The 27,970-nt window shown below is 35.6% G+C and overlaps 1 protein-coding gene across 3 annotated transcripts in view; it reads left to right on the top strand.

Moving 5' to 3' along the window:
- Positions 1-27,970, top strand: part of Secp43 (tRNA Selenocysteine associated protein) — a 267,297-nt gene that overhangs the window by 125,597 nt on the left and 113,730 nt on the right. For all 3 annotated transcript variants that reach the window (XM_090409764.1, XM_090409762.1, XM_090409763.1), the window contains exon 6: positions 6,849-6,952. In XM_090409764.1, the coding sequence (XP_090265890.1) occupies positions 6,849-6,952 (104 nt within the window). The remainder of the gene's footprint in view (positions 1-6,848; positions 6,953-27,970) is intronic.

Raw genomic sequence — 27,970 nt, 5'->3', positions numbered from 1 at the left:
TTGTAAATACGGAGAGCTTTCTGTGAGATGAAGCGGTGTTTAAATTTAACACAGTTCGGGATGACATGATTATCCCGGCAGCGTTTTAGGAATGCCAGACGGTTAAGTTGTCTGGATAATTTCAGCTTCAGTTTGCCTTAATGGCGGGCCTTGCGTGCGAAGCGATCTCCGTGGATGATCATTATTCTTGTTGAGAGGCTTATACGCTGGTTAAACATGATTACTAATATTTAAGGAATTGACAGCGTATACTAGAAATATAGATTAAATAAACTTTAATATATACTTTCCGATATTTCGGCGAACGTCACGTTGCCATCTTCTTGGGAACTTACTACAAAGACACGTGCACACAAGTACTATTGTACGTGCTTTCCAGAGAAACCAAAGCTGTACAGAAGGGGAAAATCTTTTTTCTTTTTTTTTTTCCCAGCTCTGTTAAGTAACCAATGATTAAGAAAAATTCTATATTTGTTTGTATTTTTAAATTACTGAAGGTGTACGTAATTATATTTAGTCTGCATTAATCAGATATGAACTATTTGCATATGACTGGCACATCTTAGCGAAAGAATAGACATGAATAGAAATAGTTAATAGTTTTGATACAAATAAAATATCTGATTTACAGTTGTGATATTATGGATGGTGCAGTTAATTATTATGGTAGCAAATGAATTACATGCCATCCTATAAACTAGTTATGTATATGCCCATTTAAAAATAGTGATTTGGTTGGAAAAAAAAAAAGGGATTTATTATGAATAAATCCCTCCATACACTGCACTGCATAGGCACAAGTAAAACAAAGAGTAAAAATTTTATTGTAATAAAATACCCTAAAAACTTATTTAAAATAATGGATAAGGGAAATTTTTTCTATGAATTTTTAATTAACTGACATCTATTTCTGTTTTTCTTTAACCTCAGTATAGAAAAGGAGCTGCCATAGCTCAGTCAGTATAGACGAAGCCCTTTGCTTGGAAAGACCTTGGTTCGATTCCTGTCCGTGACATGAGAAACTTTTAATTCACTTCTTTCGATGAAAGGTCAGTTAGCCAGTCTCATATGGAGATAGGGGTTTTATCACCTGGAAACTCAGGTTTTTCGTCTCCCAGAAGGCAAACCAACCCCATGAGCACATGCATCTGCAGACATAGGACACTTTGGTAGGTATAGGGCTAACCACTAAGTGCCTGATGGATGAATGAAAAGATTAATTTTTGAAGTTTATTCCCAAGAAATTCAAGAAAAGCCTGGCTTTTCCTAAAAAACTAGAAAGGTTTATCTTCTTTTTAGAAATCACCTCGCATAATATGATGATGTACAGCATTGCTAAGCTTTATGGAAAATCTATATTTATAAACTTGGTGATATATCAGAAACTCATTACGTCATCAAATTCCTGCCTTGTACCCTCAAGGGGTGTTCAGGATATGATTGTACTACATAAAAAATTTACATCATTACTAACTTCCTATCTACAATTTTCATCCAAAGCAGCCTGTTACCTGTCAAAACTCCAACATTATCATATCTTATATTTCTGTCTTCTAAGGCACTTTTTACTGTATCAATCAACCTATATACCTTTATCTTCTTCTGGGTCTTTCTCGTGTCAAATCTGGCAGAGAACACTTGTTTTTCTAATCTTAAATTTAATCTAATCACCTAAGATTAGCTCTGCTACTGCATTCTTTGATGCTGACAGTGTCATGTTCTTTCCCGATGTTCTCATTTTTAATATGACATTCCCATTCATGCCCCTAATCTTTCTCATATCTGCGGTCTCTAGCCTTTGGTCAAGTGTTTTACTTTTGACCCAGCTCTCAGATCCGTAAGTTAAAATTGGTTTGAACACTGTATATAGCTAATTTAGCATTTTGACTAATTTCTCTTTTATTATATATACATTTCAATTGACTTCTTACCATACCAGCTTTGTTGATTCTTTTGTCTATTTCCATATTTAATTTACCATCTTCACTAAAAATTGTGCCTAAATAGCTGAAATGTTTCACTTGTTCGATAGGTTCTCCATTTATAATGCAGTTGACTTTTTCAATGCTTCTGCTTTTGTCTTTGTATTTTACATTGCTGACTTTCATACCATATCTATTACAACAGTTATTCAGATTAGTGAGGGAATCTTGTACACTTGTAGGATTTATTTAGAAGTATAACATCATCCACATAAAGCAAAGAGCTGACATTAACATCTCTGATTTGGATATCAGGTTTAATACCACTTTCCCTCATAATGTGATCCATATAAATAATGAATAACACAGGGGATAATGTACATCCTTGTCTGACACCAGGTATAGAATTGGATTAGTGACAAAGTGACAACGAAAGAGCTCAAAGAAAAATGTGTGTGCGTGTGTGTCTGAAATTTTACTGGAAACTTGGTAAAAATTTTACGGAGAGAGTTCAATTGCTGAACCAAGCAAACACAGAGGACTGTATGGGCCGAACACATTGCTATGAGTGGTTTAAGCATTTTATAAAGGACAGAATGTTGGTCAGTGAAGATCCCAGGCCTGGATGACCTTCCACATTAACAGATAACGACCATGTCGAGAGAGTTCATGCTGTGATTCATGGAAATGGTTGTTTTACTTTACGAGAAGTTGCTGACAAAGTGGGCATCAGCATAAGATCAGCACCAGATTTAACATTAAACCATCTTCCTGTACTTCCTTCAAATCTAACTACTGACTTAAAGTCACATAAAGACTAAGTATTGCTTGATATAATGTTCCATTGATACCATATATTGTAGTGTTTTGAATAACTTCTGTCTTGGCACCTTGTCATATGCCTTTTCCAGATCTACAAAACTTAAATACAGATGTTTCCATGATTTCTCAACTATTTGTTGTAAAGTGAAAATCTGATCTTGACAGCCTCTATTTGGCCTGAATCCAGCTTGTTCTTCACCAAGCTTTTCTTCCACAATTCTTATCAACCGTTTCTTAAGTATACTGACATAAATCTTACAAGGAACGCTCAGTACAGAAATACCTCTGTAATTCTTACATTCAGTTTTATTTTCCTTGTTATGTATGGGTACTATGAGAGCTCTACTCCAATCATCCTGAATTCGTTTTTCTGTCCAGTCCTTATGAACTATGCAGTGTAGCCACTGTAAGACTTTTATACCCCCGTGCTTGAGCATTTCTGGTTGAATATCATCTACTCCTGCTGCCTTTCCACATTTCAGGCCTTTGATGGCTTTTTGTACTTCAAATATGGATATGTATTTCTTACTGCATCTCTGTTGAGTTTTTTTTACCTCTGTGCTATCACTGCTTGTTTCATTTAGAAGTTTTTCGAAGTAATTAATACATACTTCAAGGTTTTTTTTTCTCCCGTTTAATGTCACCTTTATCATTTCTAATTCCTTTTACAGCACTCTTTCCTCCATTTCTGATCTTGAACAACCTCCAGAATATCTTACCACCTTCTTGATATTTATCTTCTGTGTTCTTGCCAAAGTCATGGGAGGACTTTGGCAAGAACTATTGTTTAGCTAGTTTTACACACTGTTTAGCTTTCTTACATTTGTCCCTGTATTCTCTAAGAGTGCAGAGCAAAAGTTGGTCTTTTGCTCAAGGACCAACTTTTCCTTTTTCATTGCGTCAGTTGCTTTCTCTAAAACCTCAAAAAACTTCTTCACTTTTACTTTAGTAGAACCTTATTTGCCAGGAACTTTTGATATGTTTTCATGTGAATTTGTGGATGCTTTTATGTTGGAACATGATGTTAGTAATAACCAGTCCATGTCCTGAGCAGAAATCCAACAGGTATTTGCCATTATTATCATCTTTGCTGTTTTCTCCAAATTTTCCCAAAATATTTTTGTATGTCTGACAATCATTTCCTACTCTGCTATTTAGATCCCCAACAAGGACCAACTTTTCCTTTTTCATTGTGAGTTGCTTTCTCTAAAGCCTCAAAAAATTCCTCCACTTTTACTTTAGTAGAACCTTCTGTGGGACCATAGGCACAATCTCATTGTCCAGTTCCCCATTCTGATATTTGCCTGCATCACTCTACTTGATATTGCGTGCCATTCAAGAGGATTAGCCTCATGTTTAGTGTTGAATATTATGGCTACTCCTTTTCCTTGATTGTCATTGCTTGAATATAACATTTTGTATTTATTGCTCAGAAAAATCTCACCAGCTTTGTCTTTTTTGTTTTAGTCACCTCTATTATGTCGATCTTGTACTTATCCAGTTCCTCAGCTAGCTCCATTTCTTATGTTGATAGTACTGATCTTGAAGTGTGGTGATGTTGAGTTGGGGTGTGTTTTAGGATTTGTTCCAGTAGCTGACTTTTTGCTGTTCAGCCTGGTTCTCTGGCAAAAACAATGGGGGCCTTGTTTAACTGGGCAAAGCCCCAGCCAGAATGAAATTCTGTCATGTTGTACCATTATTTTGTATTTTGGTTTAAGCTAATAAGAATACAATTTGCTTGGTTAAATCCCAAATTGCCAGCCCATCCTTGTTTGTTCAGTAATCTTTGTAGGTCTTCTCTCAGTTATATGGCTTTGACCCTTACTTTCAGACCGAAAGATCTGAGAAATGTCGTATTATATTTTGAATTTTCTTATGTAAATGATGTAAAAAATATTATCCGATAATATTCAGTACCAGTATATAAAATAATTTCACATTCAAAGAATTGATCGATAATTTGAATACACTTGCAACAATTCTCAAAGCAATGTCTTATTAACTTAAAAATAAAATAGTTGTAGGAAATATAAGTTAAAAATAGAATCACAACAGTTAATCACAATGACATTCACAAATGCAATTTTATATCCTAAAGATTTTTTGCAAGGTATGTTCAAAAAAAGACCAAACATTTTTAAATATCGTTCCAACCAGCAGGTTTTGACAACAAACTGTCATTTGTCCTGTTCTGCTATTGGCATTAGTTGTGGAGTTACATCTGCTGAAGTGAGCATGTGCACAAGCTGTTTGTCGGATTAGTGATAAAGTGGCAATGAAAGCTTAAAGAACAATGCACGTGTTTGTGAAATTTTGCTGCAAACTCAGTAAAAATTTTACAGAGACAATTCAGTTGCTTAACCAAGCATACAGGGAGGACTGTATGAGCTGAACACAGTGCTACGAGTGGTTTAAGCATTTTATAAAGGGCAGAATGTCGGTCAGTGAAGATCCCAGGCCTGGACGACCTTCCACATCAACTGACAACGACGTCGAGAGAGTTCATGCTATAATTTGTGGAAATCATCGTTTAACTGTCCAAGAAGTTGCTGACAAAGTGGGCATTAGCATAAAATCTTGCCATCAAATTTTGACTGAAAAACTTCAGATACAAAGAGAACAGTATTAAAATCAGTCGGGAAGTGCTTGCCAATGCAAATGGTAATGAAAACTTTCTTAAGAACATCATAACATGAGATGTAGGTTTATGGCTGTATTGTTGAAACTAAGATGCAATAGAAGATATTCAGGAAAATGCAATAAGAGAACTGTGCTCCATCACAGGAAGTGCATTCCAACAATGGAAGAAATGTGTGGAACAGTATATCGTCAGTATCATCAGGACTACTTTGAAGGGGGCAGTGTGCTTAGAATGTTGTAAAATGAGCAATAAAGTCTTTATAGCAAAAGTTTGGTCTTTTTTTGAACATGCCTTGTATTCCTGGTAAAGGAACTGCTGATTGCTAATGTTGTCTTTGCTATTTTTAATAATTTTTTAATTTTAATAACACAATGGTATAATCATCAAATAGAAATATCACTAGGTATTTATATTCACATAGTACAGAAAACAATCCGTTTATATAATGCATATTTTTAAAAGCAAATGTTATATTATTTAAATGAAGGGGATATTAAATCCCACATTATTTCAAAGCCGAATAAGAAACTCAAAGATTGGAATCAAAGAGTTTCATGCCGAATATAGTGAACTATAAAAGTATCGGTGGATATTAGTGTAAGCTAAAGCACGTAGTATAAACTAGGGCAACTCGTGCAAAGGTGGATAAAGCTCTGATCACTATTCTTAGTATTTCCCATAATATAAAATACATCTCCTAGGAGATGTATGATGATATACATTATGGTGGAAGGTCACTACCCAGACCGGTTTCAACCCTCATTGGGGTTGAAACCGGTCTGGGTAGTTTCTGGCATCAGTGAGTAGGTAGACAAGATTAATACTGAGGATATAGCAAAAAGAACTTATATACTTTGCTATATGAGTTGTTCAAAAAAGGAGATATGTTTTACATTATGGAAAATACTAAGAATAGTGATCAGAGCTTTATCCACCTTTGCCACGAGTTGCCCTAGTTTATACTACGTGCTTTAGTTTATGCTAGTATCCACCGATACTTTTCTAGTTTATTATATTCGGCATGAAACTCTTTGATTCCGATCTTTGAGTTTCTTATTCGGCTTTGAAATAATGTGGGATTTAATATCCCCTTCATTTAAATAATGTTACATTGCTGAAGTGAAGCCTATTGGCCCTTTTATTTAAGCAAATGTTATATATATAAACTCAAAATAAAAAATAATAATAAAACATTATTTTTGAAATATTTTCTGTACCATGAAAACAGTTCACAAATATTGGTTTGTAATGAAAATTCTACCAAAAATCTTGAAACTGGCATATAACATATATATTGACAAATGTGTAAAAATATCCCCAGGAAGGAAGTAAATGATGAGGAAGGGACATGTTACATGGTCATGCCATGTAACATGTAATACTGTAAAAGGCATGAATAAATTATTTCAGTTGCCTGAAGAGGCGTCTACAGTTTTGTTTTAATTTTTCCTCTTTATTTTCAGGAAGGAGTATTCACTCTTTGTAGGAGATCTGAGTTCTGATGTTGATGATTTAGCAATATATACTGCTTTCTCTCAAAGATATCCATCTGTCAAGGCTGCAAAAGGTATTTTCCACAAATAGAAAATTAATTTCCTTGTTCTCTACTAGGATAACTTTTTCTCTATTGGTCCTGAAAACTTTTTAAGAATTAAAAGTATGTCCGTGAAAGTGCTGTATTTTTAGTAGAAAAGGGGGGGGGGATGTTCTGCGAATGATATTTACTGATTTGAGTCCACTCATAATGAAGTTTAATAGAGAAATAATTACTATTACATCTAGAGATAATTACTAATTAAATTTATCCAGTATATGGATTCAGAAGTTATGTGCTGTACTACAAAGCAGAAAATTATGACAAACTGAGAAGAATGCTAAGTACATTTTCATGGTATCAGTTGCTAGATGGAAAGATAGGCAATGCATTGGAAGAATTTTAAAAAATACTTAAATGATGCAGTATTGAAATGTGTCCCTAGAATTCAAAGAATAAATAGGAAATGGGCTGAGATTCTTAAGAAAAAGATTGTGGAAGAAGTACTTTGTACATAATGATGATGATGATGTCAGTTATGTATATTATAATGAAGACCAAAAGAAATACAACTGTTGTATCTCTTCTGGTCTTCTTGAAAAGAAACTGGCTCTGCAAACTAAAGACAGCCCAACAGAATTTGATCATTATGTTGCCGGTAAAAGATCTTTCACAATCATTCTTTCAATGATTGTGAAAGAATGACTCTAATGAATGCAGGCAGCAGATGCAGAAGAGATTGTTCAACTAAGAAGTACCCATTTTGCTAAAAGCTATCAATCTGGAGCATCCAACATTGAATTCAATGTTACCTCCACACTGAAGGAATCAGGTATATCAGGAGGAGATACTAGAACTATTGCCTAAACTGAATATGAATTTGGTAATAGGGTGTGATTGGATATCAGCAGAAATACTGAAGTTCAGCCGAATTGACCATGTCTTTGACCTGATTGTATATGGGTTTCAGCATAGGCAAGATTCCACATGAGTGGAAAGAATGATAATTTCCTTACACTTGGGGGAGGACTGACATGCAGCACTTGCAGGGTGGTTTGAATAGGCTGGAATTGTGGGCATGTGAAAAGGCTGTCAGTTCAGTAAATGTAGAGTTATGCACTTTATGCAGAGATATCCAATGGTATATATATTGGTGGGATTATTCTGGAAGAAATTGATCAGGTTAGGAAACTTGGAGTTTTAGTTGATAGGAGTGAAGTTTATGGGCCATTTTGCCAAGACTGCAAATACAATTCAGAAACAAACATTGACAAGTAAAGATAAGGAAGTCATTTTGCCCCTTTTTGAGGCCTTGATAAAAGATATGATTGCAAATTTTTGTGTGCAATTTGGTCTCCTGGTTTCCAAGATGATGCAAATAAAGTGGAGAGGGTGCAAAGCAGGTGTTAAACATGATATTGGGACACTGGAATGTAGTTATGATGGTGGATTGAGAATTTTTGGACTGCGGATACAATCAAACAGGAGAAAGAGGGGTGATAAGATAGAGACCCTCAAACTTCTGAAAGGGTCATATAGGAATACCAGTAGATGGAATTTTTGTTTTATGAAAGGTGTAGAGGTCATCCATTCAAAGTATAAACAGTCAAAAAGGGGGCAAAGCTAGATTTTTCTCTCATAGATCAGTGCTTGATTGGAATTGCTTTCCTGTGGAGGTGTGGGTGGTGTGGCTTTTTTTGATGAGTCTCCCTGACTTCCAGGAGGCCTCTGGGAATAATAATAATAAATGGATAAACCAAGTTTATAACAATGGTCTTTGAGTTCTTTTTATATATTAATTTACATTTTATTTTATCACTTCCCCAAAAAATAAAATTTTACTGTTAGAAATATTGAAAGTGATTTGGCTATTATGTATAATATAAAAGTTTAAAATGTGATGTGTTATTTCTTTAATTTTAATCATTGCAGTTTTAGAAAAGTAGTGAAATAAATATGAGGGTGGTCTGTGAAAGTTCTTGGCCTAACAATGAAAAAACAAATAATTTCGAAATTATTTTTATTTTTCAACATAATTTCCCTTAAGACTAATACATTTATTCCAGCGATGCTCCATCTGTAATCACGTCTTGATTTGAAGAAAGATGCTGACCAAGCAAGGAAGAGTTGTAGTTTGGGGAAGAGATAGAAATCAAAGGGAGCTAAATCTGGGGAATAGGGTGGATGTTCCAACAATTCATAGTGCAGATCCCTTAATTTTCCCATTGCCAAAATACCTTTGTGGGCAGGTGCATTGTCCTGATGAAAGATGATTTTTTCTTCTGCAAACCGGGTCTTTTCTCACGAATTTTTTCATCTAGTCTGGTTCAAATATCGGAATAATATTCCCTGATTATTGTTTTACCCTTTTCAAGATAATTAATAAACAAGATGCCATGACCTTTCCTGCTGATGGAACCGACTTGGTCTTCTTTGATGCTGAACAACTGGCTTCTGTCCACTGTTTTGACTGCTGTTTGGATTCTGGTGTGTGATGGTGAATCCAAGTCTCATCCATAGTAATAAATCAATGCACAAAATCAGTTTTATTCTTGTTAAAACACTCCAAGCACTGTTCAGAGATTTTCATGTGAGTGCATTTTTGATCTGCTGTGAGCAAGCATGGCACCCATCTTATGCAAAGCTTTTTCTTTTGCAATTCTTCATGCAAAATATATCCTACACATTCTTTTGAAATGCCTATAGTCTCAGCAGTTTCACGCACATTGACTCACCAGTCATCCAATAGCATATCTTGCACTTGATCAACGATTTCTGGTATTACACCTTTTTTGGACATCCTTCACATGGATCATCTTCAAGGCTGGTATGGCCACGCTTAAACTTGGCTGCCCATTTCTTAATTGTCAAAAATGAAGGAGAAGAGTGCCCATAAACTTCTATGAACTTTGAATGAATTTCTTTTGGCATTAAAGCTACTTTTACAAAAAATTTTATAACCGTACGATACTCAATTTTATCCATTTCAAGGGATATAGACAACACTTTTGCTTTAGACAGTTGTAAAAAAACATCCACCCACAGGTAACATAAGTTATCTCATTCTGTAGCAGTTAGAATTGTAACAGAAATATTATTATTAATCAGGCTTCTCTGCAGAATTCAAGAACTTATAATAGGAGGCCTTCAACCATTATTCATACAATACCTGTCATACTTGAACTCAGTCACTGAAAAAGTACTAATGATTGATTCTGGCAACTCATCCAATCCTTTCATTGCTCTCCAAGCAAAAATAAAAAAATAAATAAATAACTTTGATGTTCCTTTAGTACATTATATGTTTTATCATATTTTTTCTTTTCCACCTACCATTAACATTAATTTCCTCATTCCTATGCAATCTAGATTACCAAATCTGTGTGCAGTGCTTCAGAGATATGGTTGTATTAAAACCTTATAAAGAGTGATAATACTTCCTAATCTCTGCTTGTCAGCATGTTCTTTAACATCCTGGTAATCCATCGAGTTATTTTAGCCACTCTGACAGTATGCCCTCTAAAATTCAGTTTTTTGTCCATAATAATTTCCTGCAGTCTGATTTCTTCAACATTTAATCTTTTCATCCCAAAGCGCATTCTTTTTGCCTGTACTATTAGTCTTTTTATTTACTATTGCTCCCTCTCCAGTTTTCATGGTCAGCAAACAACTGGATGTTCCATTTAAAATTATTTCCTGTATCAGTGATGTGCTAATTAAATAGCAGCAGCCGAAAAGTCACTCATCTTTGCATTGATTCAACCTTCCCCCTTACCACTGTTTGATGTCTGTTCATCAGCTATCCTATATATTTTCCTTCTTTGCACTCCCTACTTATTACATTATTTGCTTTTTGATATAAAAAATAGGGCTCCCAGAAGAACTAGTAACCCATAAGATTTAATCTGGCAGCCTATTGTAATCCAGAATAATGTTTTGTATTTTATAAAGAGCACTGTCCTATGCACTTTGAAAAGCAACTCAGCCAGCATGCTTCAACCGGAAGTCTTCGAAGCAAGTTGATAGCATTATCAAGTTTGAAATATGTTTTCACAAGTGAAATTCCAGGTATAAATATTGAATACTTTTTTTTTTTTAATTTAAAATTATGATACTGCCTTATATCATAGTATGTTATTCATAATAAGTAGTAAATAATCACTTTATTGCAGGGATTCTCAACCTATGGTACGCATACCACTGGTGGTACGTGAGCCACTGCTGGGTGATACAAAAACAGAGTATAAAATAAAAGGGTAAATTAACATCTTTTTTATTCACATGAGTTGAGAATTAAAAATGTATACACAAATATTTAACAGTTCTACTTAAAATATTTCATGCAACTAAATGAAAACAATTAGATTTAACATTATCATTAAAAACTTTTGTATAATAATATACAAAAATAATACGGAAGTGCAATTTGAATTTAATAAGTATTAATCAGGGGCTAATTCTCCATGCTTGCTGCACAAGCTCATTACTTGAGGAAGAAGTAATATTTATTTGTTAATAAAAGCATGCATTTATAAGCATTCCATTTAGGCTTTTATTTTTGTAGACAGAAGACGTCTTAAGCTTGCGCGGCAATAATTGAGCTTTGTGTTGTGTATCGAAGGCCGATGCTGCTTGCTTGCTTGTCTAGTCAAAGCTACCTTGGCTTGTTCGGTTGTCAGAGCTTCCAGGTCCTCGCTGCAGCACTGTGATTTCATGCATGTGCATAGCCATTTCCGCTCCCTTCACATCGTCTTAAACACAGGCCATACGCAGTCAAAGTAGCTCTAGCTAGTGAGCTTCAGCCAGCCTTTACAAGTGTGCGTGTCTTGGGAAAATTAAGTTACAACTAACTTTTTATGGCGATGTTATTGACCAGTTCATAAAGAAAAATCGTAGGATAGAATTTGTATTCGCGTAGCTAAATTGAAAAAGATAGAATATCATCTGTAAAATAAATGTTGTATTTGTATGATTAAATGTACATAAATTTCTAAATATATAGTTTTAAATGATCAGTAATTCATTATTCCGCTAATCAGACTTCAATCACACCTCTTCCTGAATGATAACAACAGCAAGCGTGAATTTCAAGACCAGCATTCACCCCTGGTATTAATCAAATGACAGTGACAGAAAGTAGTGGTGTTAGATTATTGTCTTTGAATGTGAGATTTTATTTGTGAAATTGTCATATTTATATGTAGTTTGTGCCAGAGGATAGAAACCAGAACATGAATAAGTAGTTAACGAGTGGGTCCTCCAAAAGATCGAACGGAGAAATGAGTGTAAGCGGGGGAAAACAATTATTTTCTGCCAGAAGCCACTACTTCGAATCCTAACCAACTGACGGCGGACATCATTGTACAAGAATGCAAAAAAAAGCCTCGTACAGCACAACATAAATATAATCTTAGTTATTTATCATATGGTTTCACATATATTGGAGAAGGAACCGCATCTGTTCCCCAGTGTGTGATTTGTTATGAAATGCTATCAAACATTCGATGAAGCCTTCCCTTCTTAAACGTCATTTTGAAACCAAGCATGGCGATTTAAAACACAAACCTTTGGAATATTTCCAGAAAAAACTCCGATTTGTCAGCAAGGAAAAAACAAATATCCTCATTTTCAGGATTTAAGACGAAGGCTCTGGAAGCATCTTATGAAGTCAGTTTAAGAATAGCTAAGGCAGGAAAACCTCACATGATCAGAGAGTCATGGTTAAAATAATTTACAGATATGGTTAAGCTACAGATATGGTTAAAATAATTTTTTGGGGAAAGGCAGCAAAACAACTTGAAATGATTCCATTATCCAATGACACCGTATCACGAAGAATTTCAGATTTGTCTTCAAATGTTAAGGAGCAGTTAATAGAAAAAGTTCAGGCTTAGGCTAGTAAATATTTTTTCCATACAATTGGATGAAACTACTGACATTGCCAGCATGGCCCATCTTCTTACGTATATAAGATTTATAGATGGGAAAACAGTGAAGGAAGAGTTCTTGTTTTGTGAACCACTGCCTGCTCGAACAGCCTCAAATGAAATATTTCAAAATTAGACCAATTTATGAAAATGAATAATATAGAATGGAATAAATGTGTTGGTGTTTGTTCTGATGGAGCATGGTTGGGAAACACAGTGGCATTGTTGCAAAAATTAAAGAAGTAGCTCTACAAGCAAAATTTGTATATTGTAACATTCATAGCGAGGCTTTAGCCACAAGAAATATGCCCGTTGCTCTGAAGACAGTTTTGAATGAAAGTGTGAGAATTGTTAACTTCATTAAGTCCAGAGCTATGAATTCACGACTATTTTCCATTTTATGCAATAAAATGGGTGCTGAACATGATCTTTTACTTCACATCCGAAAGTAGGTGGCTATCGAGGAGAAATATTGAGCTGCCTGTTTGAACTTCGTTCAGAAGTGCAGATTTCTCTCTCTGACAAATCCTCAGACTCAGATGTGAATTATTTCACTGATGAACTGTGACTTGCCCAGTTGACTTACCTGGCAGATTTATTTTGCCAGCTCAACCAGCTGAACATGAACTTGCAGGGTGCACGTACTTCTTATTCTTGGTGCAGGATAAAACTGCGACTCTTAGGAAAAAACTTGGCTTCATTATTAAAGAAATCGATACTGGAAACACATTTTCCTTTCCATTGTTGGATGCTTTCTTAACTGATAATGAAATTCTTCACAGTGAACTGGCAGTGAATATAAAGAAGCATCTTGGGAGTCTAATCACAGATTTTTAGAAATACTTCCCTGAAAACCTGGCTTCAGAATGTTAGAGAGCCGTTCTCCATTGATGACACTTTACCAGAAACTTAACTCCTTCCGAGAAAGATGAATCATTGAGCTCTCCTGCGACAGAAGTCTCGGGCAAACGATCAAGAGGATGGATTTAACAGACTTCTGGTTGGCAAGAAGAAATGAATATCCAATACTCTCTGAAAAAGCTGTAAAATTTCTATTGGTGTTTGCAACTACTTACCTTTGTGAATGTGGGTTTTCTTCTCTCATTTATATCAAAAAACAAGTACTGGAATAAGCTGAATGTTGAACCCGATTTAAGACTCAAATTAAGTCAATTGAAACCAGACATTAAGAAGCTGTGTTTAGCTAAACAAGCACAACCTTCACACTGAAACAAGAATGTATGTGAGTTCTGTAATTAAAAATATGTTACATTTATAGCTTGTACTGATTATAAGTTTATTTGAGAACGAGAGTATCATTATCAGGAGTATGTGTTTGTAAAAATTTGTTTATGCATTCACTCATTATATATATATTTTAATTTTTAAAAATTGCACATTTTACAGAACAATCCATTGAATAGATTCAAAGATTATGTTTCTCCAATAAATATCTGAATAAAATAATAAATAACTAAATAAATCGCTAGTATTGTAGAGAAATGCTTATTTTTCCCCTGAGACCAACAAATCATGCTTTTGCAGAATAAATTTGCTTACTGGTACATCTGATATCCTGAATTAAATATAGTGGTACGCCACTGGAAAAGATTGAGAACCCCTGCTGTATTGGAACATGCAAATGACTAATGCAGTTGCAGAAAAAGCTGATTTAAATTTTTTAGTTTGATATCAAACTGCTGAAGCACCTGAGCAATCTTGTTAAAAAAGAAAAGGGTATTATCCATTCACTGAAGTTTAGTTTGCAATGTGAATTAAATATTTTGGATTTTTGGATTGCAATATCTCACACAAATGTGCACCCGACTGATTGTTTTTTTGAAATTATATAGTTAATGAAATGCTATATCATCATCATCAAATTCTTGACCTCAAAGGTTATACAGGATATGATTGTACTACACCAATGATAAACTTACATCATTACTAACTTCCTATTTACAATTTTCTTCCAGATCAATCTGTTACCTGTCAAGGCTCCAAACATTATCAGATCTTATATTTCTATCTTCTAAGGCACTTTTTTACTGTATCAATCCACCTATATCTTGGTCTTCCTGTGGTCTTTTTCCTGCCAACCTGGCAGAGAACACTTGTTTTGCTAATCTTTCCTCTCCCATTCTGTTTAAGTGACTATGCCACCTGAGATTAGCTCTACTAACACATTCATGGATGCTAACAATGTCAAGTTCTTTTCTAATATCCTCATTTTTAATATGAGATTGCCATTGATGCCACCTGTTCACACTCCTAATTTTTATCAGGACTCATTCGGTCTTTGGTCAATTGTTTTACTTCTAAGCCAGCTCTCAGATCCATAAGTTAAAATTGGTTTGAACACTATACAGCTAATTTACTGTTTTGACTAATTTCTCTCGTATATAAATTTATTCATTTGACTTCCTACCATACTGCCATTGTTCATTCTGTTGTCTATTTCCATGTTTAATTTACCATCTTCATTAAAAATCATACCTAAGTAGTATAAATGTTTTACTTGTTCAGTAGGTTCTCCATTTATAATGCAGTTGATATTTTCATTGCTTCTACCTATTTCATTGTTTTTGTATTGTTATTGCTGACCTTCTTACCATATCTATTACAACAGTTATTCAGATTAGTGAGGGAATCACTAATCACACCCATATTTAACATCACACCATCTTCGGGTACCTCCTTCAGTTCTAACTGCTGACTTGCAACTCAAATAAAGACCAAGTATTACTGGATATAATACCCCATTGACACCATACAACTGCAGTGTTTTGATTAGCTTCTCTCTCTCTCTCTCTCTCTCTCTCTCTCTCTCTCTCTCTCGGCACCTTTTCATATGCCCTTTCCAGATCTAAAAAATTTATATTCCAATGATTTCTCCACTATTTGTCATAAAGTGAAAATCTGATCCTTACACCCCCTATTTGGCCTGAATCCAGCTTGTTCTTCATCAAGCTTCAATTCCACAATCCTTCTCAACCGTTTCTCAAGTATACTGGCATAAATCTTACCAGGTATACTCAGTAGAGAAATACCTCTGCAATTCTCACATTTAGTTTTATTTCCCTTTTTATATACGGGTACTATGAGAGCTCTACTCCAATCATCTGGAATTAGTCCCTATGTTCAGGCCTTCTGAACTATAGAGTGCAGCCACTGTAAGACTTTTATACCTGTATCTGTCAGCATTTCTGCTCAAGTATCATCTACTCCAGTTGCCTTTCCACATTTCATGCTTTTGATGGCTTTTTCTACTTCAAGTATGGATATGTATTCCTGATTGCATGCATGTTGAGTGTTTTTTTATGTTTTTTACCACTGTACTGTCACTGATTGTTTCATTTAGCAATTTTTCAAAGTAATTACTCTATACATCAAGGATATCTTTTTTCGCCAGTTTTCATGTCACCTTTATCATCTCTAATTCCTTTTACAGCACTCTTTCCTCTATTTCTGAGCTTCTTCAACGACCACCAGAATATCTTGCCACCTTATTGATATTTATTTATTTACTATGTTCTTACCAGTCTTCCCATGACTTTTGTTTAGCTAGTTTTACATAGTGTTTAGCTTTCTTACATTTGTCTCTGTATTCTCTAAGAACACAAGCTGACTTATTTCCCAGGAACTTTTGATATGCTTTCTTTTCCTTCATGACCTCTTTAACTTCCTGTGTCCGCCATGGATTTCTGATTTTTCTATCCTTGCAGTCAACCTCACAACATACCTCTCTGGCTGAATCAATCGATCTTTTCTTCAGGGCTTGCCACTGAATCTCCAATGATTTGTTCCTGTTCTCAAACTCTTTCCTTTTTTCTTGAATAATGTTTGTGTATTTAGGTCTATGGTTCACATCTGAGAGCTGCTCAACTTTTATTTGCTTTAAAACTTTCTTACAGGTTCTTCTTTTCAATATGAAATTCAATTTTATCCTGCTCAAGACTAAATAGTGATTGCTTCCAATTTCAGATCCTCTGTACATTCTGGTGTCCTGCACCAGGAAGAAAACATCACAATCAACAATAACATAGTCAGTGAGACTTTTCTTATTCCTTGCCTCTTCTCTCCATGTGAATTTGTGCACATTTTTATGTTGGAACATGGTGTTAGTAACAACCAGTCCATGTCATGAGCAGAAATCCAACAAGTATTTACCATTATTATTAGCTTTGCTGTTTTCTCCAAATTTTCCCAAATATTTTGGTATGTCTGAGAATCATTTCCTACTCTGCTTTTTAGATCCCCCAACAAGGACCAACTTTTTCTTTTTCATTGTGTCACTTGCCTTCTCTAATGCTTCAAAATATTCCTCCATGTCTTTCTTAGTAGAACCTTCTTATAAGGCCATAAGCACACATAAATCTCATTGTCTAGTTCACCATTCTGATATTTGCCCACATTGCTCTACTTGATATTGCCTGCTATTCAAGAAAATTATCTTCATATTTAGTATTGAATACTATGGCTACTCCTTCTTTTCCTTGATTGCCATTGCCTGAATATAATATTTTGTATTTATTGCTTAGAAAGATCTCACTAGTTTTTGTCTTTTTTTGTTTCAGTCACCCCTATTATATCAATCTGGTTACTTATCCGGTTCCTCACCCAACTCCCTTTCTTTTCCATTTAGGCTTCTTATGTTGATAGTACCGCTCTTGATCTCAGGTGATATTGAGTTGCAGTGTGTTTTAGGATTTGTTCCAGTAGGTGGCTTTTCACTGTTCGCCCTGCTTCCATGGCGAAAACAACAGGGCCCTTGTTTAAACGGGTGACTCCTCAGCTGGCATGAAATTCTGTCGTGTTGTACCATCATTTTACATTGTGGTTTAAGCCAGTAAGAATACAAGTTGGTCGGCCAAATCCCAAATTGCAAGCCGATCCTTGTTCGTTCAATATCCAGGTAGATACCTAACAATGGTGCACCACGAGAATGTGAGGATTGGACATTACGTCAGAAGCCCTGGTGAGTTCTCCACATTCCTTTAATAAAAGGCTACGTGGAGGTCTCCTCTCTGCTATACTGCTTTGACCTTTAAAGCACCACAAAGCTATATTATTAAACTCTTAACTACAAAATCTGATAAATTCACTTCATGGCTAGCGTTCCTTGAAGAGTATATATATAAATTCAGGTTGAAATGCATAGCTTTTGTAGTTTCCTTTCACGCCAGTTTTTAGTAATGTTGAAATCTTTTCATTGTTTTTGAAGACTTAATTGAATTTTGGAGCATGCATTTTTCATTGCTTTCTGTCAGTTCTTTAAGGTATCTCACTACAGTAACTCCAGAAAGACTTACAGGAAATCACATGATATTCCGAGTCCTTTATTATAACTGGTAATTAATTTACGGAATTGACAACGCATATAAAGTAAATTAATTAAAGATAACTTTAATGAATCACTTCTATATTTCGGCAATGTCACATTGCCATCTTCGGGAACATAAAGATAAGGTATGTGCACTAAGGAACTAACAAAGCAAATGAGGAAGAGGAGTTCTACAAACAGATAGAGGGGACAGCCATGGGTTCACCACTTTCCCCACCCTTGGCCAATTTCTTTATGGAGACATTTGAAGAGAAAGCCTTAAACTCCGCCCCACAAAAACCCACTATTTGGCTTCGTTATGTGGATGATGTGTTTGCTATTTGGCCACATGGCTCAGATACACTCCACTCCTTCCTAACACACTTAAACAACCAACATCCCAGAGTCCAGTTCACCTTAGAAAAAGAGGAAAACAACACCCTCCCCTTCCTAGACACTTTAATCACCCGCCAGCTTGATGGATCTTTGGTTTTCTCTGTTTACAGAAAACCCACCCACACTGGCAGATACATTCACCAGCAATCCCCCCCCCCCTCACAACAATATGGGGTGATAAAAACACTATATAACAGGGCAAAATTAATCTGCTCAGATGACAAGGCCCTGACTATGGAACTAAACCACATCCTCAACACTTTCTTAGCCAATGGCTACAACCCCAAAAAAATCCAAAAAATACTAAAACCTGTAAACCACAACCCCCCCTCCACAATAAAGACTACACCAAGTCTATCACTATCCCCTACATCCAGGGCACCTCTGAAAAAATAACTAATATCCTCAAAAAATATGACCTTACTTCCTGTTACAGACCATATAAAAAGTTGGCATCCCTTATCCGCTCTACCAAAGACCAACCACTTCCCCTAGACCTACCTGGTGTATACCAGGTCCCTTGCAGCTGCAAATTGTCCTACTTTGGCCAAACAGGCAGAACAACAAATATCAGGATTTCAGAACACCAAAACTACATCCAGTTTCACCAGTACAGCCGCTCTGGGCTGGCAGACCATGCCTTAGATACCCACCATAAAATTCGTTGGAAGAAGACAAAAATAATCCATCGCAGCAAGTTTAAATACGAAAGACTATTCAAAGAATCCTCAGCAGCTCTAAAAAACGTTCCTAACCTCAACAAATTTGGGTGTATGAAACTGCCCCAAATTTGGGAGACTTTCATTTTGAGAACTTCAGCCCAACTGCCAAGACTACCAAATTAGCCTGCAAGAGGGCACCATTAGGACTTTAGGAACAAAATTAGTTCTTATTTTCTTCCTCATTTGCTTTGTTAGTTCCTTAGTGCACATACCATATCTTTATGTTCCCGAAGATGGCAATGTGACATTGCCGAAATATAGAAGTGATTCATTAAAGTTATCTTTAATTAATTTACTTTATATGCGTTGTCAATTCTGTAAATTAATTACCAGTTATGTCTAACCAACGTATAAGTCTTACTACTAGAATCCTTTATTATAGTTCACATCTTGAGTATAACATCATGATAATACCAAGGATAGATAAGAGTGGATGTTAAGATGGGGTGAACAAGAGGCCACCCCTGGAAGTTGTATAAAGATGTTATTTAAATTAAGGGGATATTAAATCCCACATTGTTTCAAAACCGAATAAGAAACTCAAAGAGTTTCGTGCCGAATATAGTAACTATAAAAGTATCGGCAACTACTAGCATAAGCTAAAGCACGTAGTCCAAAGTACGTAGTACAAAGTAGCGTAACTCGTAGCAAAGGTGGGGAAAGTTCTGATCACTATTCTTAGCATTTCCCATAATGTAAAACTCATCTCCTAGGAGATGTATGATGTTATATGTTATGGTGAGAGGTCACTATCCAGACCAGTTTCGATCTTTATTGAGATCTCATCAGTGAGTAGCTAGACCAAATTAATACAATGGGTATAGCGAAAAGAACTTATATACTCTGCTATACGAGTTGTCAAAAAGGTGCACCCATAAATTATTTAAAATAAAGAGCCAATAGGCTTCATTTCGGCAATGTAAACATTATTTAAATTAAGGGGATATTAAATCCCACATTGTTTCAAAACCAAATAAAAAACTCAAAGAGTTTCATGCCGAATGTGGTAACTATAAAAGTATCGGCGACTACTAGCGTAAGCTAAAGTACGTAGTACAAAAAAAGTATAAAGATGTATTTAAGAATGGTGTGAGGATAGAGTTTATTACTTTTTTTTATATGTAACATATTATGGCTACTTCTCTTTTTCTGATTCTTGTTCTTATAATAAATTATCTTATAAGAAAAGCCTCATCTGTTGTAGCCTTCACCTTGTTTTGTACCAGATATCACTAATCGTGACATCATATTTTATGCTTCAAATTCAAAGTGTAAGTACTTAAGGAACCTTAAACTCATTATGATAGACCTGTTGCTGGTTGAGTGGGCCTCCTACGATGAGTCTGTTGACTCCATGGGGGTTACCAAAATAATAATAATGTATTTGTTGACGGTCGTTTCAAAAAATTTATGACTCCATGTATATTCCACTTTTAAATATGATTTTTTTATTTGAAGAAAACATTTCGAGGGGGGGGGGAAGGTAATTGCAAGATTGACTTGAAACAAGCAGCTATTTGCCCAAATGCATGCTTTGCCTTTTAACAGTGTTTTACGTTATGCAAATCTAACTTCACAGGAATCAAGTGCCATATATTTGAATTCATTTGGATTCTAATTGTTTTCTTAAAATTTTTTGATTTTCAGAATGTGAAGAAGTTCCCATATATAAAATTTCTTGTAGATGGGAACTAACAAGTACTGAATTCAAGTTAGCAGTTTCAACTCTGATTTGTAAATATTGCTAGATCTACTGGCATACATGCCTGTAGACTGATAGATGTAAATAAATAATAATCCACATTAGGTACAGGTCCTTAAGACACATGACCTTTCCATATTACATTTCATAACCATAAATGTAGGATAAGGTGGTTAGTCTTATGTCTAAATATATATTCTTATGTGTGAATTACATTTGTTCTTCTGGATGGTTTGCTTGGTTGCTGAATGAAAAATTCAAAGGCAACCATGTTGCCTTTGTATGAGACTAACTTACCTTTAATTTGAAATGCCATGATAAAGGATCTTCATGTCATAGACAGGATTCAAACTTAGGTCTTTTCAGCTAAAGGTTCTTCAATAGAGACTCTCAAATACAAGAAATAGCTTTTTTATGTGACTTGCCCACAAAACGTTGCACAGCTATTGTACATTATTACTTTGGATGGACAGAGAGGTTTTTGTTTATTTATCTTTTACATAATCTAGAAATCCTGTTCTCAAAACCATACATTGATCATTCTCAAGCTATTTCAGGACAGTGATCTCACACCATTGATTGGGGAATGGATATGTTAATGGATTAGACAACCAGGCTGTCATTTAGCAGTTGTTTCATTTATGAATTGGTTACCAGTTCACTGTTTCTAGTTTCAAATTTGTAACTTCCAGTATTTGCTGTTATGGCCTTTACTGATTTTCTCATAGTCATTACTTGCACTCACTATTAATGAGTGCAGTATTTCTGTATTATACTTGTGAGCCTGTGTAGCTCAGTGGATGTGGCGTTTGCACACAATGGCACTTGGCCGCACGAAGGAAGATTTGGTTTCGAGTCTAGTCGGCGACTAGAGGAAATTTTTCTAAGCCTTTTTTCGACCGGTTCCTGAGTTAGTCGATCTCTGGCACGGGCAAGCGGGTTTTTCCTCCCGGAAACTCGGGTTTTTCGTCCTGTAAACTCAAGAAAATTGACCATAGAACAAACATTATTTCAGACATTAAATATATTGTGTTAGGGACCACGAGATGGCAGCACATTTGAGCTGTCTCTCTTCACTGCGTACCGCTTAATTAGTGATAGCCTTGGGCCATCTATCTCTCTGATTGGATACCAGTGGAGATTGAACTGCCCACTCTGTCTCCAAAAGTTAGATAGGGCCAAATGGCCTCTCCTACTCCCGTATACGGAAATAAAAAGGCATTAGCTGTTTTTTTAACTTGTGAGCTATCTATGAACCACCGATTATTAACTTAAAATGACAAACTTTCACACTGAAGTTTGTCAACTATTTCAAGCATTGTAGACAACTCTTCTGAACTTCATATACTTCCTGAACAATTGATCTGTACTTTCTTCTTCGGTTGATATTTTGAATGTTCCTGCCTGTTTTTGTACTTTTGGTCTTGATATTGTCGAATTTCATACCAGATGTGGTCTAGCAGTAATTTAATTTGGTTAAAGCAACTTCAATTCTAATTGCTGATTTGACAGTTGTTTTTCCTCTTGGTACCTTAACACATGCTTTTTCAACATAAAAAAAACAGACAAACTTGAAAATCATATTTTCATGATATCTTGAGTCTTTGTTGAAAAGTAAAAATCTTGTCTTGATAGTTTCCCACTCCTAAATTCTGCTTTTTTATCAGCTTTCTCATCTTCCTTTTTCCCTCTTTTACCTTGCAGTGTTGAGGGTTAATTAATCATCGCACCTCAAACTGTTCACAGGATAAGGTGGTCAGCCCTACTCCCCGGTGTATCCTATGTCCATAATGTTGAGTTCAAGGCCGGTTTGCCTGCTTTGCGGGATGAAAAACCCCAGGATAAACCAGGGGAAAAAATCCTACTGTCCACGTCGATATCACGTCCAAGACTGACTAACTTGGCTATGGCTGAGGAAGATCCTTCAGCTCCTCACGTCACTGATGGGAATCGAACCTAGGACACTCCTTCCCCAGGCATATGGTTGCGAAGCGCACAGCCACTAGGCTAACCGTGTGGACTCTTCATCTTTTTTTTTTTACTGAATCTTTTTTTGGGCATGTTTCCATTAAACCTTTGTTGAACACTATTGGGAAATTCCCCTATAATTTTCACATTATTTCTTTTCTTTTTTTCTAAATTGATACAGTGAAAGCTCTACTTCATGTGGGATTTGGCTTTATGATAAAGCTTTCTGAATTATGTAATATAGCCAAACTTTTATACTTCTTTATTTCAGGATGAATATAATATACTCCAGCTATCCTTCTACATTTCAAATTCTTGTGGACTTCCTGCTTCTAGTATTGAAATGTATTTATGCATTGCATTCCTTCTGAATGTTTGACTCAGAGTAATTATTCAAGATATTCAGAATATCTTTATCTTTTGTTTTTATATTACCTTTATGATGTTTGATTCCTTTTTTTTTTTTTTTCACAAATTGCTTCTTTCACTTGACCATGAAGCTGAAAATTTCTTCCTTTCAGAGAACTTCACCACATACTGCCCTTGCTAAGTGAGTGTTTATTTCCTAGATGTTGCTACTGAATCTTTAAGGTTTGGTTCTTGTTTTCAAACTCTTTCACTATTATCCAAACAATATTGAGTCTGCAGCTTAACCAAGAATTGCTCCAGTTTGATTCTTTTCATAACTTTAGTACACTTTTTTTTTTTTCAGTGTCATATTCATTTTTATCCTGCTGAGTATACAGATCTCTGGTATACTCTTGTATCTGAAATTGTCTGAAAAACTCTCCCTGTATGAATTTATGGATGCTGTTGTGACATGATATCAGCAATGATTGGTCTGCACCTTGCACAGAAATGCTACAGATATTACTGCTAACTTTGTTCTGGTCTCCAGATTTTCCTGTAATGTTTCCTATATCTAATACTGCTGGTGGGTGGCGATAGATGGTGTTGGTAGTAGTTATGTGTAATGGGAGAATTAAGTAGTAGGGAGAGGCGGTGTGATGTTTGTACTGGAGTAGAGTGCCCACCCATAATGAGTCCTTGAACTCCTAAGAGATGCCACGCAATAATAATCTGGGATCCTGTTCTGTTGTTTGTTCTTCAACAAGAATCAGCCTCTCCTGTCACTAATTTTCATATTTCCTGTCTGAAAGTGTCTAAAAATTTCTTCATTAAAATTTTTTATAGCACTAAGGGCACAGTTAAATCTCATTGTTCGTATTTTATTTTTTGACTTTGAAATTTACTCCTATCTAAGGTTTTTGCCTTCATGTTTTTTATAATTGCATACTATGGCTACTTCTCTTTTTCTGATTCTTGTTGGCTGAATAAATTATCTTATAAGAAAAACCTCATCTGTTTTAGTCTTCACCTTATTTTGTACCAGATATCACTAATTGTGTCATCATATTTTATGCTTCAAATTTGATGTATATATATATATTCAGATTTGCTTGAACTCAAGGACTGTTAAATTTAATGGTATCTTAGCACAGCATTGGGATAAATTAAACATAATGATAGCAAAATGGGGTGCTTAAGGGTCAAAGATATATAACTGAGAGGAGAGGAGACCTCCACATAGCCTTTAAAAGAATGCAGAGAACCGATCAAGGCTTCTGACCTAATGTCCAATCCTCACCTTCTCGTGGTGTGCCCTGTTAGCTATCTACCTGGATACTGAATGAACGAGGATGGGCTGGCAATTTGGGATTTAGCTGACCAAATTGTATTCTTATTGGCTTAAACCAAAATAAAAAATGATGGTACAACATGACAGAATTTCATGCCGACTGAGGTGTTGCCCGGTTAAACAAGGCCCCCGTTGGTTTTGCCGGGGAACCATGGCAAACAGCGAAAGGTCAGCCACTGGAACAAATCCTAAAACCCACCCCAACTCAACATCACCAAAGTTCAAGATCGGTACTATCAACATAAGAAGCCTGAATGGCAAAAAAATGGAGCTAGCTGATGAATTGGATAAGTATACTGATGGTCTTTACTGGCAGAAAATTTTTAATTTACAGTAATTTTTGTGTAAATTAGTTCAACTTAAATTTTCCATTTCAAATTACCATTTTTGGTTGCTAGTGCATTTGTGAGAACTGCATGATTAATTGTTTGTTTTTATATGTATGTATAAGTAGTGATGCATAGTTGCAGCCAAAATGAATAGGAGATAGGGGGAAGGTTGTTGTCAATATGAAGCAATCTGGTGTAAGATCAAGGCCAATAAGACAAAATATACAGTTGGTTTTTGCTGTAGCCCTGGCAGTTCCATGAATGATCTGGAAGACATTGATACAAGAGTGCATGAGTAATTATTATGGGTGACTTCACGTATGGATATATAGACTGGTAGGAAGAAGGATCCCATGGCAGGAAAGAAATGGAATTTATTCACCTACTAAGAGATAATTACTAGATGCAGCATGTGATGGAGTGGACTTGGGGTTTGAGATATTGGAAATTGTAATAGGATCAGTAGGCCATCCATAACCAAGGTGACCACATTGCCTCTGATGGATGAAAGTGACCAAACAGTCTTGATATGTGAGATTGTAAAATAGGAGGAATATTCTGTCAAGAAGCGGTATTTGTGGAATTACAAGGCAGGTGACTATGACAAGCTTAGGAAGAAGCTTAATCTGTGCCATGGCATAAAATTCTGCAAGGGAATGATGCTAGAGGAAGCAATATTAAATGATATACTTAAAGTAAGGATGGGGTTAATTAGGTAGGAGTTAGATGGATGAGTAATATCATTAAGCAAAGAAGAAAATGCTGTGGAGGATATATAACGAGAAAGGTGACCAGCAAACTCATGAACAGTGCAAGGCTCAGGCAAGAAAGGTGACCAGTATGCTAAAGAAAGCAAAATCAGATTACGAGAAGAATCTAGCCAAGCAGGCCAAGGGAAATCTCAAAGAGTTTCATTGTGTGGTGAGTAAGAGGAAGAATGACTATGGGAGATTAACCTTAATGAGCGATGATGGTGATGAACTGACAGAAGAAGATAAAATGGTTAAGTTACTAAGTGACCACTTTGCAAGGGTATATCATCCTAGTGAGGTTACTGCTGTAAAAACAGAGGTGGATGAATTGGAAATTCTTAGGATATTACAGAACTCAATGTAAATGCAGCTGTGGGATTAGATGGGATATCAGCTCAGGTTTTGCAAGAATGTGCGAAGGTACTGGGAATACTGCTGATTAGGCTCTTTAAGTCTCAATTCTGGTAAAGTTTCAAGGGAGTTGAAAAATGGCAAATAATCCCCTTGCATAACAGAACTTCTAAGACTGCAGTAGGAAATTATATATCCATCAATATCTTAGGAGTATCTTTTCCAGTAAAAGTACTGGAAAAATTGGCCAAAAAAGTGAATTGAATAATGGGTGGATACGAATATGATACTGTATGATAGGCAGCATGTCTTTGTGAAGAGTCAGTCATGCTTTAGTAACTTACTAACTTTTTATAATAAAATGATAGCAGAGTTGGATAAAGGAAATGACTACATGATGATTCTGTTGGATGTTGCAAATTTGACAGAATATCAAATGGAACTCTGTTATGCAAATTAGAACAAATGGGGATGGATATGACATTTATGTGGATAAGAGGGTGGCTGCTGGACAGATATCAAAAAGTAGTGTATGGAGGAGCAGAATCTGGGTGGAAGCAGTTGACTAGTGCTGTGCCCAAGGTTCAGTGCTAGGACGACTAGTGTTTAATTTTTACTTAAATGATATAGGAAATAACCTGAAAGGAAATATTCAGTTGTTTGCTGATCATGTGAAATCTGAGTAATAGTTAATTAAAGCAATATCAAGATATTTGAGGATGATTTAAATAGGTTGTCAGTATGGACAAAAGTTTAATGTGGAGAAATGTAAAGTTATGCATTTTGTGTGATAAATTGATTACAAGCTGTGTACCATACTGATGGAACTGTACTCCAGGATATAGATGAAGCTATAGATTTTTGGGTTGTGGTAGACAGAGATTTAAAGTTTAGAGGACGATTGCTAAGGTAGCTCATAAGATTACTTGGGTGTTGAAAAACACAAGTAGAGATTTGGAAGTTATTATTCCTCTTTATAAGTCCTTGGTATGCCCACATCTGGATTACTGTGTTCAGGTCTAGTCTCTTGGGACGAAGAAGTGATGGAGAAGATTCAGAGGTGTGTGACCAAGATGGTAAGTGGTCTGTGTAATGTTCTCTACGAGGATAGATTGATGGTGTGTGGACTGTATAAGTTGGTTGATAGGAGAAAAAAAGTAGATATGATAGAAACATTTAAGTTGCTGAAAGGGTTTTATAGGATTGTTGCAGGGGAAATATTTCAGCACTTGGTTATAGGAACCAGAACAAGAGGTCATCCCTGGAAGTTGAATAAAGGTGTGGTTAATAGTGGTGTGGGGACTAGATTTTTTGATTGGAGAGTTATGAATGAGTGGAATGGGTTGCCAGAGTTAGTTGTGAGTGCTGTGTCTATTAATGGGTTCAAGGAGAGGTATGATAGATTGTGTGGATAGTTTTGGTCTCCTACAATGAGTAAAGACTTCATGGAAGTGCCCTTACAGTAATGATAATAATACTTGGTAAATTGTGTTCATGTGTATCCTGATTTTAATGAAGTGAATATAGTAGATTCACTTGTTAGCCTGACCTAAAATTAGTATTATGGTTTAATATTTGTTATGTTCAACATATATAAGTTGAAAAGACTCACTTAGTTGAGTGAAAATGTGAATTTTCACTGCTTTCAATCAGAGTGCTATGAAGATAACATGTGATGACGGTGGTTTCCCTTACTTCATGAGCGAAGCTGAACCAGAAGCATCGTGCATGTTGGAAAATGTGTGAGTAAAAACAACACTGCAACTAAGTATATATACAGCTGGATAGAGCTGCGTAAAAGAGATTGAGAGATACATATATGTGGTGATATGTAAGAGTTTTTGGAACTAATGAGAAAAGTTCCATGAGTATTAGTCTTTCA

Source organism: Typopeltis vanoorti, chromosome 20 (assembly GCF_054136105.1).
Source record: "Typopeltis vanoorti isolate ZY-2024b chromosome 20, IOZ_Tvanoo_1.0, whole genome shotgun sequence".
In the NCBI taxonomy this organism is placed as follows: Eukaryota; Metazoa; Arthropoda; class Arachnida; order Uropygi; family Thelyphonidae; genus Typopeltis; species Typopeltis vanoorti.
Note: the sequence above shows the minus strand (reverse complement) of the source record. Positions and strands in the feature narration are given on the sequence as shown.